We start from the raw sequence: 15,697 nt of genomic DNA on the forward strand, positions 1-15,697 counted from the left end.
ATTTCTGTGGATGAACCGCAGGCGGTAGATTTGACGCTTCGGCAGCAATGCCGCCTGCATTCCAATGCGGAGGGATGCAAAGCAACTTTGTTTTATTTTCTCCTCACAGGCTGTTCAGCTTTCTGAAACAAGTTACAGGATGAAAGGTTTGGCGTGTAGGAACTCCAGGCTTTTCACCGTGGCCATGTTGGAACTTCTAAAGGTGTTTTTTTCTGGTTTAGATCCATTAATTTGATCTTCTAAACAGATAAATCCAAAAGAAAGCTGTCAGTCTCACTTTGGAGAAGTCCTCACACCTAATGCATACTACAGGGTGCTAATATCCTCATTTTCTGATCCCTTAGCCCAACCTAAAGTCTCCAAGAGCTTACCGTCACAAAACAACCCAACTCAGATGTTCAACAACAGCTTGTTTTAGATTTTTAAGTGTCCTTTATTGGAATTCAGCAAAGGGCTCCACAGGACTAATGGTTAAACGCTTTTAAACACAGACTCCTGAACAGATCTCAATCCTTTAAAGAAGACAGATGGCGCTACAGAGAGCTGCGTATTGTTATCTAGCTTCCAACAAACAAGATACGATGCTGATTTTACTCGGGTAGGGATGTAAGGACTGTCACTACCTGATCCGTACCATCAGCTCATTTGCGCAAGTGCTAACAGAATAACTTCCGGGACGTCGTTGAATGCGCTTCATTAGTTTAAAAATTAATAAATAAATAAAGGCTTAAATAAAGGTACAACCTTATTGCTATGGTAGCCACATCGTTTATTTCTTGCAAAAACACAACTGCAGGTGACGAAAGACTGCAGACGGATCCATTCTTTGATCAACACTGTTGAGTACAGAGTAAAAAAATGTTAAAAGGAATTTGAAGCTTCACTCTGTGTGACGTGATCATTGCGCATGTTCAGAGCAGCAAAATTCATCTATTGAAATGTGATTTAACCATTTTTTTATTCTATATATTTTATTTTTTTTTTAAATCATGCAAAATTTACATAATTATTTCCGGAAGTTATTCTGTTTGCGCACGTGCGAAGGAGCTGATGGTACGGATGGTGCTACCGGTAAAGATCGGGCAGTGACACGGACAAACAGAGTTCTTCTAGCATCTGCCTTTGTCTGTTTGACCAATGTCTTCCTGCTGCCACCCGCTGGACCGGAGTGGTACTGCATTTATTTTCAGAACTTCCCTATACGTTACGCAAATGGAAACACGTCAAACTTAAAAGCCCCAGGTTTTGGTTTACCCCGGGAAACCCAATCTGAGGCAACAAAAAAGGGGCTAAAGACCATAACTTTGAGGATTCTTTTCCCTTCCTTTACGTTAGCGATGAAACCTGACAGCACAGGGTTTACCATTTGCTCATTAGTTAAGTCAGCCATTTCTCTTGATGTAGTTTTGGGTGGAAACAGCTACTTTAACACAACTCTGCATATTAGTTGTAAAACATTTTAGTTCTGCAGGCCAGATTTCAAAGCTCTAGGAGAGTCTTGAGTTGCTCCTCGTGGTTTTACCACAAAAAGTTCAGCATCAAATCATTGTTACAAAGCGTGCATCTGAATAATAACCACAATACTTCTGGAACAATGTTCCTTTGGTCAGATGAGACCAAATTAGAGCAGCATGCTTGGAGAAATCCAATCTGCGTGATGCCAGGGTTGAAAGATAACAGCAGTAACAGGTGTGTGTTTTAGCGCAATACCAAGGTCGTGCCATCATATCACCACAAACTCCTCAGTCCAAAGGTCAAGCACGGTAATGGAGAGTTGATGCTGTGGGCTTGTTTGGGCCCTTTCCAGTCACTGACGTGACCATGAACTCCTTTTCAAGTATTCAAGACTCAAATGTGAGTCCGTCTGTCCAACAGCTGACGCTCCGTCACCAAAGGGTCAACAACAGGACAATGATCCCAAACACAACAGCAAAGCTCCACTTAGTAGAAAAGAAAAGAATCAAGATGCTGCAAGGGCCTAGTCAAAGTCCAGACCGCAACCTGACTGAAATGCTGTGGTGTGACGTTAAACGAGCTGCGCAGTAATGTCAGTAGATGCCAATAAACTCATGCAACGTTGTAAAGAAGAGTGGGTTATGATTCTTAATCAAAGTAAAGGAGCTATTAAGGCAGACAGAAAAGTACTCCTCAGAGTTCCTGCTGCTAAAGGAGGTTCTCCAGAATTTGAACCATGTTGTGTAGATACCTATTTTTTTCCCTCAGATTGTATTTAAACAGAAATATAATATTTGAGCACTGATGTCTACTCATTCCTGAGGGGTTCCCCAAGGAAATATACTGGGGCAACTTCGGTTTTAACTTTTGTGTAGATTATACGGAAAACCTTCGAGGTCAGGCCCATTTCACCCATTCTTATGGCACAGAAAACAAATAAAGAGTTATTGCTACTAAATGTGATTCTATTAATGCATTAATTTTGTTTGGATGTAGGTCAAATAAACAACAAAACTACTAAAGTCTCCAGTATCTGTACCAAAAAAGTGGCTCGCGTACAAGAAAAATAGGACCACATTTGGGTCAAATGGCAAAACAGGGATTAGATCCACAGCTGCTATGCCAACATGATATCATCATATTCAGTTTCCACAGCTTCTGGACTCAAAGTCAGATACTATGTCACTTCCAGCATGTGCTTTAGCGTTGTTGCCCGTTTTTCTTCAGGCTTGGTTCCAATCGTATTTGGAAAAGCAACACAGAGCATGAGCAACCGGGTCAGTGGGGTCATTGGGAAATAGTTTGCAACGTAAACATCCTTAAGCCAAGACTATAGGACATTTTTGTAGTATATTATGCAATCTACAAGGTCTTTGGATATATGATCTCCTACAGAAGTGCCCTTGACTTAACCCTTCTGTACATGTATCGCTTATTCCACTTGCCGTCATTGGATCATATTTCATCCGGTCAACAGACACAGTGATATTTCTGCCACTGACATGTCCGGCAGTGGAGTGCCTAGAACACATGTTGGAGCTTTTCAAAAGAGCAAAATGACATTTTTTTTGTGTCCTGCAGAATCTCTAGATCTAACATGTAATATTTAAAGTGTTACAACCGTAACTTTCTACCTGCAGAGCGATGCGCGCGCAGAAAATGTTTGCTCTTGATGCCCAAAGCGTCACGCTAAGGCGATGGCCACCTCTTAAGATTTAGGCGCAATCTGCGGCCTCTTCGGAAATAAACCTGCAGATTAAACATTGGATCTGAATCTCCTTTCTTAGACATCATAAGCCTTTAAATAGCAGCACGCCTGATTCAGAGCTGCACGCCAAGGGAGTGAGCAGAGAACATGGCTACTGTCCAGGTATAATTAAGAGGAGGAGAACAGAAAGACTCCCATGCTGACAGGATATAAATCAGCATCAAACACAACAGCAGGGACAGGGAGATGGACGGAGGCTGTCCTCACAGGTTTGGATTGTTGTTTTCCTGCAGATCACAGGTATTTCTGTGAGCATCGGCAGCAAATAATAAGAAAAATTGACTTCGATTTGACTTAAAATACATATAAAATGTGCTTTTTTCACTGACACTGATGCAAAGACAGAAAAAAAAGACAGAAAAAAGGGGGGAATAAAGCTGTAAAAACACATTTGCATGACTTCATTGCCAATTCCTTTCAATTCCTATTAAAAAACAACAAACATCTTCTGATCGGGTGCAATTTGCATGTTTCTTAGCTTTTCATTTCATGCCATACGTGTTTTTTTTTTTTTTTTTGCTCTGTGACATCTGTCTCTTGGTACTGAATGAAGTGAGTGCAAGTGATGGAAATTGTTAATGAAGCTTTTAATAGAATTTTAGGTGCAGATTCGTGTGACTCAGCACCGCGATTCACTTACATTTTCAGATAATCCCCTGGATTTACTGTGCAAATGTGGGTGACTCTCGGATTGCCACCACTGCTAAAAGCTGCCTAAAAAACTCTCCAGGACTTTCAAAACAACAGGACAAGACGGAATAGAAAGGACTGTGGCCCGGAAAAGAAGTAAATGAGACAACTGACAACACTTTAGTCCTGCGAAGAAGCAAAATGAGCTCAGGGAAATAAAACAACCCATTAAAGAAAAGGAAATTATCACATAATATTTATCACCTGAGCTATCTCTGTAGTTATGCTGCTATAGGCTTAGACTGCTGGAAGACATCAGGGTCTATTTTTCTCACTCTGCTGAGTTCTCCTACTGCTCTCCAGTTTGCATTGTTTGTTGTTATTTTCTTACTTTATGTTCTCTGTCATTTCCCTCTTTATAGAAGGTACACCTGGTCTGGTGTTCTGTTAGCTGTGACATCATCAGGGGAGACAGACCATCCGCTATTACCATATACCATAGAAACTACTCCTGGGTCAATGTGAGCTTCTGTGCTTTCTGTCTTCTCTAACCTCCAGTGGGTCGAGGCAGATGATTCTGGTTCTGCTGGAGGTTTTCCTCCCTGTTAAAGGGGAGTTTTCCTCTCCACTGTCGCTTCATGCATGCTCAGTATGAGGGATTGCTGCAAAGCCGTCAACAATGCAGACGACTGTCCACTGTGGCTCTACGCTCTTTCAGGAGGAGTGAATGCTGCTCGGAGAGACTTGATGCAACCTGCTGGGTTTCCTTAGAGAGGAAACTTTCTGACCAATCAGGAGGATTTGATGAAATTTTGACTTTGGAAAGTGCCTTGAGATGACATGTGTTGTGAATTGCCGCTATTGAATTGAAAAAGTAAAAAAAAAAAAAAAACACAAGCATGACCTAACCAGACACGACAAGACCACAGAGCTTCAACAGGCTGAGGTCTGGACTTTGACTAGGCCATTGGAACAGCCTGACTCAGTGTCTGTAAGCATAGCCCACGTCACCACAACTCCACCACTGTGTTTCACTGTTGGCACGGTCTCATCTATCCGCAGCAGCAGTCTCAGCTTTTAGAGCCATCGCTCCTTCGACACACCTGACTCAGACATAAGGTTGCAGGACACCAGCACTCTGGGATTTGAGTTTCAGACCACCGGGCTAAATGGTTCAAGGGGTCTCATGATTCATTCAGAAGAAACTGTGAAAGTCGTGCTGTCATTTTCTCTTTAGACAGCAGACGTTTTCTCCCTCCAAAAAAGCAATTTCTATTCAATATTTTCACGGTCGTTCCTTCTTTGGCTTTCTTTGCCTTTTCCTTCAGAAAATGGTCGCGTAACCGTTCTTGGATAGATGGACAGCAAAAACCCTCAATTTTAAACCGGCCTTCTTTCTTTTTTTTCCATTAATCTATCAATGATTAAAAGTTAAATCAACAAGAAGCCAGATAATGCCTCTCCAAAAAAGGAAACTTAAACAGGAGGTATGGTTCCAAGGAAAATTAAGCTCAAAATAACAAAAAAAAAAACAGCCCGGATGGGATGCAATGTATACTATTTAAAAAAAAAACCTCTCAAATAAAATTCTGATTCATCATCCTAAAGAGAAAAATATAAGCACAGTCAAGCCATAAGGGCACAAGTTAATAATAAAAGACTGCTAAACTCTCTCAAAGAGAGGAGGACTCATAAAAAAGGAAAGTCAGCTTTCAAAAGGAAGCTATAAAGGAATGAGTGTGAAGCCTCAGCAGGTGTGACTGCAGCCTCTTACCTGCTCCTTCACAGAAGCCAGGAGGTTGATGGTGGTGGTGGCGGCGGCGCTGGGCTCCGACTGGAGGCCTTGAACACTTGGCCCTTCTCTGACCACCGCGGGCCCTTCCCCTTCTGCGTTGCCTTCCTCCATGTCCTCCTCGGCGTCTAAAGGTCCGGCTGGCTGCTGCAGGCGCCCTCTCTGACCCTGCAGGACGACCACGAAGACGGTCAGGATGTGGGCTACAGCTCAGAGAACCACCGCGACTCGTCGCTCGGTTGGAGCCGCGCCGGGCTTCAGTTGCAGGGATTCACCCTCTGGGCTATTGCAATGTCCAAGACCGCATGGTGTTCCTTCAATAAACTCCCCTCCAGAGCCTCACGCTGTGATTGTGCTTTTTTTTTTTTTTTTTAAATCCACCAGGAGTCAAAAATAGATGATTTTCCCCCCATATCCAAGTCATCCAGTAGGATTTAACCCTTATTGGTGCATGCACTTACTGACTGCCCCACATATACAGGTGCTCTGCACACACACACGCACACACGCACGCACTGAGCGCTGCAGGCTGCATCCTTCCTCTCTGCATGCCTCTCGCCGTGGCATGTCTCCACACAAACCAACGCTGCCTATATGCGCGCACAGCTGTGCACGCACGATGCATGGAGGGATGCGATCAAAACGTGCAGTCTGCCTGTCATCCTCGCACCTCCATCACTCATGCACCGTCCGGCAGCCAAGGACGAGGTCACACCGACTCAAGAGCACCAGAGACCGGGGGGTGGCACGGCTGAGGCTCAGGCCGAGCCAGCAGAGCTCACCGCCCGCCGCCGAGCGCGACTCACCGGCCAGATGTTGCTGTTAAGAAGGAGGCCACCGCTGGCTCAGTCCGCATCCATCCTCCTCCTGCAACGCGGCCGTGACAGCTACTCCATTCCCCTGCGCGCCGACGTCACAAGGCAAACAAACAGCCGCGTGCACGTCCTCGCGCAATCTCCAGTTTCCCTCGCGCCCCCCTTTTTTTATTTTTTTATTTATTGTTTCCTTCCAGTTAATCCCGCGCGCGAGGAGCGGAGGGGTTAGACGCACGCGCCGCGCCCGCTTCCTGGCTTGGTCCAGGCTGCACCCAGCCGCGAGCGCCGACCGTCAGCGCCGTGACGTCACCATGCGGCTACGGACGACTTCGAAGGGACCGGAGGACCGATGAGGAGCCGCGGCGGGAGTCGTGCGGCGGCGGCGCGGCAGCTCCGCGCAGAAAGTCTCCGCTGGAGCGGAAGGACGCAGCCTGCGGCGCTCCTGCTCATGGGATCCCCCGGTCAACAGCTCGGGTTACCGGGTTCATTTCACTGAACGCCATCATTGCCCGAGATTGCAATTTATTAAAACAGTCACGTTAAAACACACATTTAAGGGATTTCTGCGTTGTTTTCTTGTCAAACCTCCATCTGTCCTACAGTCTCATTTGTGTTCTCTGTCGCTTAAACGCGCAAAAAGTTCGCTGTAAAATATGAGATACAGTGGAAAAAAACCTGACTGTACAGAATGGATGAATGGGTGGAAAGACAGGATGGATGATGGACAGAGAGGCTATAGATGATGGACTGAAAAGGATGATGAATGGACAGATGGACAAATTAAGGGCAGAGAAGTGGTTAAAATGGTGGGTGGATGGATGGATGGCAAGTGGATGCTTGACCAGATGGACAGATGGATGGACAGACAATATGAATTGAGGATGGGAATGAAAAGATGGACAGATGGATGGACAGACAATATGAATTGAGGATGGTGAATGAAAAGATGGACAGATAGATGGACAGATAATATTAAGGATGGTGAATGAAAAGATGGATGGAGAGACAATATGAATGGTGAATGAAAAGATGGACAGATGGATGGAGAGATAATATTGAGGATAGTGAATGAAAAGATGGATGGATAGACAATATGAATTGAGGATGGTGAATGAAAAGATGGACAGATGGATGGATAGACAATATGAATGGTGAATGAAAAGATGGACAAATAATATTGAGGGTGGTGAATGAAAAGATGGACAGATGGATGGACAGATAATATTGAGGATGGTGAATGAAAAGATGGATGGAGAGACAATATGAATGGTGAAAGAAAAGATGGGCGGATGGAAATTGACGGGTGCATGTTTTACCGGACGGACGGATGAGCAGACGACAGAAGGATGGACGGAGACGTCTTCCACCGTTTAACCATCGACAGAAATCCGTTTCTTGACATTACCTGTTACGGACTTTGACCACCAAAACAACACGGTTCCGGTTTACAGTCATGGGGACTCTTCCCCTTACAGGCTTTTACTCCTCAGAACCAAAAAATACTCGTTTTTTAAGGGGAACATACCTGCTTGCCGACAGTGGTGCGGTAGAAAGACCTCAGCAATGGCGTTAGAAGACCAACTACGGTCACAGACCCACCTCCAAACCACTTAGCAGACGACTTCATGTTTGGCTACTGAATGCCTCGGCGTAGAACCCCATTGACTCCAAATCCTCACACCTCGTTAGTACGCTGTTCTCCATTGGCTCACAGCTTCTAAAGCAGTGGCGGACCCTCCGTCCAGCGTGTTTTGGGTGTTTCCGTGTTGCTACACACCAATGGGTCATTAATAGGTGGCCCTACTGTGAAACTCAAGAAGTCCAACCGTCCACAGGAGCTGCTGGTCATCTTCTACGCCGCTGGTCCTCTACCCTGGTCCTGCATCTTTTAGGTGTCTCCTCGCTGGCTTTCTGCGGACCTTGATGTCTGCTGGGGAGGTCATGCAATCAACAGAGACACACTAAAACATGCAGGCCGGAGTGATTGGGGTTCTACGCTGCCATCATTATTTGTCTGGTTTGACCCATTGGCCGCTAAACAGGACAGGTCCAAACTACAACAATCAATCTGTGCCCGTATTCACAATGAATCCTCAGACTAAAAGTAGCTCTTAGTGACGTAATTACAGGAAAAATCTTAGAATCTCTTGAATTCTAAAGATTTTTCTTACAATTTTACCTCGGTAAGATAAAAGTTATTCACAAAGCTCCTAAAGAGACAAAATGTTAGTAGTGAGGAGGACTTTTATAGAGCCTAATGGTGCCAGAAGCAGGAAGATGGTGGAAACGGAGAGAGCTGATTGGCTGATCCACCGCCTAAGCAGTGGAGGAAGTGAGCACATAAACTTATTTAACAATCAAACAACTATTAACATGTAGATAAGATGAACTTCATCATCAATTAATCAGTTTTAGCAGCCCGACGGGTTAAAGGCAGCTCTACTTAACGTCGCTTTATTGAGGATACATAATAGGAAAAATGTTGGATAATCCTGAATAAAAAGTGGAGAAACTCAAAGTATAAAAGAGGCGAGACTTTTTTTCGACTTGTATGATAATTTTAGTGGTCTATGGTCATCTAAGTTTGCTTGCGTGATGGCATCTCCTCGCTGCGCTTGCTGCTGTAGCATGAACACACCGCAGGCTTCTCACTTTTCGGGCTGGTGCGTAAAACACCAAGATATGCAGAGAAAATAGGCGCATTGATCTGCAGCAATACGCCTTAAACTCTCTATTTGTGCCGCGATCCGGGGACAAATTTCCCTTTCAACACCTCTCCTCCTCCCAGAGATGGACACTTTCCAGCTTGAGTTGTCACTCTGCTGCTATGCTTCATATTCTAACCTGGTTGTAACACTGTTGTACACACGTATGGAGAGGTTTGCCATTTTTTTTTTGTCAGTCTTTTCTCCTATATCGACACTTAATGCCGTGAAATCGAAGTCAAACCCCTAGTTTGTAACGCTGCTTCTGTCGAGGCAGATGACCGTTTATACTGAGCCCGGTTCTGCTGGAGGTTTTCCTCTCCACTGTCGCTTCATGCTTGCTCAGTATGAGGAATTGCTGCAAAGCCATGTACAATGCAGACGACTCTCACTGTAGTTCTACGGTTCCCCAGGAGTGAATGCTGCTTGTCGGGACTTTGATGCAATCAACTGGTTTCCTTATATAGGAAATGTTTGACCAATCTGTATAATCTAATTGAATTTGACTTCCTAAAGTACATGTTTCATGAATTGGTGCTATATAAATAAAATTGAATTGAACTGAACATCGTTCCACCCTGGCACTCAGTCAAATGGGGGAAAGTGATGTTTCTAAAATCCCACGGAAGCAGCGAGAAAGAACAATTTCATTACATTTTTTTTTTTTTACAGTTTACAGTTGCGCTTAGTTTTTAAACACACCCAGCGACCATTGTTGCTGTTATCTCTGTTGAATGAACCCCGGCGGAGTGGGATCTGAGCCTGACGGACGCTGGCTCGCATTGAGAAAGGGAAGAAACAACAACACACGTGAACATGCAACATGCCCATTTATTGAAGTGACAATTAATACTGTGAGAGCAGTCTTCAACATCAGCAGGGTTACACACTGAGAGGGTGGTGGGGGGAGGGGTTCTCATTTAAAACGGTGCCTTCTTCAGTCTCGTTTGGCATTTTTGCAACTTTCAAACCAAACACTTCTCACACGAAAAAGCAAAAATAAAAAATAAAATAAAAGGATTGCGAGTTCTGAAAAAGTTAAGCCACTAAATGCTCCTACTGCTGCTTCGTAAACTCAGAAACATGACAGAACACCGCTTACCTGAATACTTAACAGAGCATAAATAATAAAACCCGTACGTCAAAAGGAACACTGCAAAAATGGAACTAGAAATAAGTAAAATTTTCTTAAAATCAGCGCATTTGTTCTTAATTTGAGCAGGTAAATAAGATTATTTGCCAATGGAATAAGATTCTTGCACTTATAATAGGAACAACTCGTCTCCATAATCTTATTTCAAGTGCAGTATATTTAATTATCTTATTTTAGGGGGTCAGAATACTCATTCCATTGGCAGATAATCTTATTTACCTGCTCAAATTAAGGATAAATACATTAACTTCAAGAACATTTTACTTATTTTTAGATCCGTTTTTGCAGTGAAAGACCAGAACATGATACATTCTCCGTTCCCCCGCGCCGCCAAAATAAATCCAGGGTCGGCACTCTTCAGACGACACGTTTTTCAACGACAAAAAAAACAGCCGAGTTGAAGATTTCTGTGGGTTATTAATCAGTTGGATTTATTACAGAGATTTCTGAGCAACGTGTCTATCGACACATGTCCCTGTGGGATTAGGATGTTAGTCAGGCGGCTCAGTCGGGCCTTGAAATGACTGCCGTTAGACGAGAGCAGGCGAAGGCGTTTATGACGTGAGACAGGAGTCCATCACCTCCCGTTGTCCTGGCAGTGGACGTAATGGGACAAAAAAGGAGGAGGATCAGGAGCTCTCCGTCTGCCGCAGCGCCGCGAGATCCCTCTGTTCCCCGGCTGCCACCTCATCCGGGATCATTTCAGGCCCGTTCCTCTGCTGCTTTTTAAGGATTTGTGCCAAAAAAGAGGAGCGGGGGACGGCGAGGCGTCGGCACTTTTTAAAGACGATTTCACTCTAGATTTAGACGTTTTCCGAGGAAAGCGGAGAAATTAGATGGAAAAAGGAGAGCTTTTTTAAAATTCAAGTTGCTTTAGTCAAAAACTGAAAACTGTCGTTTTAATCTTGGCTGAAGGGGGAATGTAGTGATTTCACAGCGAGACAAGCTTGGCACTTTCGCACTAAAGCAGCTAAAGCCACTTGCTTCAGCTCGGTCTGATTTATTCTTACTATTTTGGCAGGTAAACACAGCAGAGAGGCCTTACATTTCTCCATTTTTGAAGCATAAAACAGAGCTATTAGTGAGATTAAGAGGAGAGGAAAACTAATAAGATTTGGCTCCTTTTTTCGTCCAAACAAACCACAGCGACTCCGGCCGTCGGCTTTTTCCCTTCGTCATGCGGTCGCGCTCGCCGCCTCGGCCGCAAAAAATAAAAAAAAACACACACGCACCAAGCTCAGGACGGCGGGAGCAAATTAAAACTTCACGTCACTGGAACCACGAGTCACCAGCACACAGACACTTAAAACTTCACCAAGTCGATCTTCATACGTCCAGGGCGGGAAGCAAACGTTAAAAACCGCCAACGAAACGGCCGCCGTTAAGATTCCAGCCCTGCTTTCAAATCGAGCACAGAAATCAAAATAATAATTTAAAAAAAATGTCACTAACACTGACTAGTCTACTCAGAAACACGCGTTTCTGCTCCTTCTTTCTATACAAATTAAATCAATAAATAATAACGAGAGTACCTTCCATAGACATGAGTGTAACCTAACAGTCAGCGGCTTTACAATAAACATGAGTGAAACCTAACAGTTGTAGAGAGGTGTGTAAACACCCTTACTGGGGGGGAAAAATAACCTTAATGATCAGCCCCATTTTTCTTGTAGCCCAGAACCTGAGCGAACTACTCCAGATCATCCACGTCCTCCGTCATCACGGTGCTGGTCTGTTCTGAGGTCACACCTGGAGAAAAAACAGAAACAACAGTAAAAGGAAGCACGACTTTAACTTGTTACATGTCGGCTTTGTTCACACCGCAGGTCTTGATGCTCAATTATGATTTTTTTTGCTGAAATCTGATTTTTTTCTTCATATTACTATTAAATGCGGAAGCCACGGTTCAGGACCGCAAAGTGACGGCCGTGCGCAGACAACAGGAGACGTCACAGAGCAGTGCACTGTTCGCGGGAGTAATGGTGAATTGTTTCTAAAAGTTTTCAATAAAGTTTTGTTTAAAAAAAAAAAACCAAAAGAAAAAAAAAAAACTTGGATAACTGTTGGCATCTCTCCTTGTTATTAGAAAGCTGTACTAAGACCACATGATAGTGAGATGAAGGTAAGAAGAAAGCAGCACAGCGGTCTTCTACGGAGCGCTAGCTGCTGCTAATGTGTGTAGATGTGCAGTGAGAGTCAGGACAGTGACGTAAAAGACGGATAAAATGCGACATGACCGTTCAGACGGCATACGCTTTAAAAAAAAAACATGATACGTATCTGAATTGGCACCTCAATGGAAGTGTCCTCAGATTTTTTATTTTTTTTGGGGGGGGGGGTGAAAAGGATCGAAAAAAAAAACAGATGAAAAAACCCGGATATGGGTCGCATATGGGCAAAAAGATCGGATTTTGGTCGCATTTTCCTGCAGTGTGAATTCCCGCCTCCCTGAGAAAAAGGAGTGGAAAAAAGCACTAACGGCTACCTCCTGGAGGCGCTGACACAGTATTGAACACTTTATTGACACTTGTAATTATTGCGACACATCAGTCGCATTAAAGAATTGAAAAGAAATTGTGCGTCAAGACCTGCAGTGTGAACGTAGCCTGTTTGAGCCTTTAATTATCTTGTATGTAGAGATAAATCCTTAATCTAGATTTGTCTGATTTGTCATTATCTCAAAATGTTGAGATAACGAGACCTCAAGGTTTTGTTTTTATGTAAATTACATTATCCCAAAATTTAACGGTAAATGGGCCCGAATCATTTTATCACCGTGATAACTTATTCATATGTTAGGTTCATAACGATTTTATTGTCTCTTTATATTGAGAGATAAGGACCTCAAGTTTGTTCTGTTACAATAAACAGTTAATCTCACATTAAGATAACGAGTTTCCACACTTTTTTGTCACATTTCAGCTTTTTTCTGCATTGGTCTCAATGTTTTTTTTGGCTGTGAAATGTTTCTTTATCTCCAAATGTGAACATTTTACTGCCATAAAATTTTCAAAAGGAATTGAAACTCTTTGGTTTCTTTGGTTGAATTTAAGAAAATGGACATAGGCTCCTCATTTGTTCTCAAGCATGGCTTAGTCTACTATTCATCTTAACATTTCAACACTGTACTTTTACACTTGTCCTGTTGGTGACTTTATATAATGTTGGAAAGTTTCTTTTGTTTAAAATGAGAATTAATTATTTTAAGGTCAGAAATGATCTTGTTATGTAGAGACAGCTTGATTTGTCTTATGTTTTATCATCTTTATGTCAAATTAAGAACACATTCAACCCTTGGTTGAAAAAAATAATACCTTTACTATCTCAAAATATAAAGGTAAAATGACCTGAACCGTCTGACTCTCATGACGGATTCATTATCTTACGTCGAGATAAGACCTCTACTTGTTTTTGTCATGAAAAGGGTTTCTTACATCTAATGAGATTTCAAACTTTTTTGTCACGATAAGCAATTTATTATCTTGTTGGGTCGATATATATAGATATGAGACAAATATACAAGATAATTTATGTAAGATAAACTTGTTTTGCTCTGATTACCGTTTCATTATCTCTTCTGTTTACTCGTTCTAACAGTTTTTACTGGTCAGACCTAATTTAAACTAAACCAAAATGCCTTAAAAGTTTGAATTCTGCTGTTAAAGATCGGCATCATTGCATTAACCTCAATATTTTACACACAGTCGAACCATCATAGGTCTCAGCGTTCAGAAAGCATATAATATGTTTGTACTTGAAGCATCGTCATCATTGCCAGACTTCTTCATTCTCCTCCATGTAGCCGTGGGCTGAGCAGCTTGGACATGGTGGCCGGAGGAGCTTTCTTATCCAGTTAGGATCTGGGGAGGAGAGGCTCACCTTATAAAATCTCTAAAACCGTAATGAATGAATCAATTTTACGACAGTAAAGGTCTTACATTCTCTTATACTTGTTGGTTCATGGCACATGTACCCTCCAACCTAGCTCGTCGGCATTCATTCCGGAGACATCTGGGGGTTGGAAGAGGGATCCAGATCCAAAGTTATATAAGAAGGACAACAACCGGACTCACGGCTGAGAACTGCAGGGATTCACCAAGTTAACCAACACCATGGAGAAATGAGCTGCTGGGGAACACTAGGGGAGCAGAGCAAAGGATGAGGTAAGGAGGAAAAGTGAAGGACTCTTCATGCAAAACAAAAAAAAAAAAAATTTTTTTTTTAAAATTAGCATGATTAAAACCAACCAGAACCCAATCCACAGAAAACATTTTAAAATAAAAATAAATGATATATCAGCTTCGACCCGCATAGTTTTTACCCTGGAAACTCAGTGCCATGCAAAAAGTATTCATAATCCTGAACCTTTTCACAGCTGTCAGGCTACAACCGCAAACTAACTTAATGCATTTCGTTTTGATGCATATGTGACAATCCGGACCTGAGAAATTTTAAAACTGTGGACAACATCAAGCCCCTTTAGGACGTCCCTGATGGGCCCCCTGCTGAAATCTAGAAATCAAACGTTCATAAACATCCCAACATACTGCTTTTATTTGGTGTTTAATTTAAACAGCCTCAATTTAAGATTATTTATTCAATTAAGCATAAACTAGACCACATATTTGTATGTTTTTTCATGTTTTTCAGTTGGGTGAGGTCACATTTTATTCTTCGGTTTCGCTCTATAAAAGCATCGGTGAACAAGTTCAAGCGGGGGGTTGAATACTTTTGCACGTCACTGTAGTCCGATTTCCCAACTGCAGTCGCTTCCCAGTCAGTATGGCCCAGAAAACTCAACAAGTACCTGCGAGGAGGAAATTAAATCCTTAACCAATTTCCAAATGTGAGAACGGAAAAATAAGGTTGGAGGATGAAGGAAGGATTATGATAACTGAAATAATGAGAATAATAAAAGATGGCGGTGGCGTCTGCATGGCATGAATGTTGGGGAGTGACTAATTCGGTCCATTCACCTTCTCTTTACCGTGGGTAAACCTATCAGTCTCTCTTTCCCAGGAGGAATTGTTATCAGTGCCAAACGGAGCAGCCAGAGGCTGCCTGCCCGCCCTCATCTGGCTGTCAGGAGACGTTGCTTTGCTTCCGCTGAAAGCACAAAACCCCCGGTGACAGTCCATGTGAGCGTTCTGGGAACATTTGGCCTGCAGCCGCAGCGCTACGCTAACAGACAACTTCCATCACGGCGCATTCAGGAACATTTCATGACGGATGTCAGCTCCGTGTGTATCAGCTACTTCTCCTGCTCTGGACCGATCCTCTGACAGCGTTTCCCCTACGTCAGCATCAGGCCTATCAACACCGGCACTTCATCGTGTTTGACGTCCTGTCGGAGGCCCCTACCTCTTCGACTCGTCCCCC

The 15,697-nt window shown here is 43.2% G+C and overlaps 1 protein-coding gene and 1 long non-coding RNA gene across 3 annotated transcripts in view; both read right to left on the bottom strand.

The window, feature by feature from the left end:
• Nucleotides 1-6,806, bottom strand: part of LOC105918939 (plakophilin-4) — a 68,662-nt gene extending 61,856 nt beyond the window's left edge. For both annotated transcript variants that reach the window (XM_036127892.1, XM_036127891.1), the window contains exons 1-2: nt 6,452-6,806; nt 5,628-5,813 (exon numbers count right to left, since the gene is read on the bottom strand). In XM_036127892.1, coding sequence (XP_035983785.1) covers nt 5,628-5,759 — 132 coding nt within the window. In that variant the 5' untranslated portion in view covers nt 5,760-5,813; nt 6,452-6,806. The remainder of the gene's footprint in view (nt 1-5,627; nt 5,814-6,451) is intronic.
• Nucleotides 6,807-10,593: 3,787 nt separating this feature from the next.
• Nucleotides 10,594-14,132, bottom strand: LOC118557697. The gene is made up of 2 exons (XR_004927944.1): nt 14,073-14,132; nt 10,594-12,067 (listed from the first exon to the last, which is right to left on the bottom strand). It is a non-coding gene; the product is annotated as an uncharacterized LOC118557697 (long non-coding RNA).
• Between the last annotated feature and the right edge of the window lie 1,565 nt (nt 14,133-15,697).

Source organism: Fundulus heteroclitus, chromosome 24, assembly GCF_011125445.2.
Source record: "Fundulus heteroclitus isolate FHET01 chromosome 24, MU-UCD_Fhet_4.1, whole genome shotgun sequence".
Lineage (NCBI taxonomy): Eukaryota > Metazoa > Chordata > Actinopteri > Cyprinodontiformes > Fundulidae > Fundulus > Fundulus heteroclitus.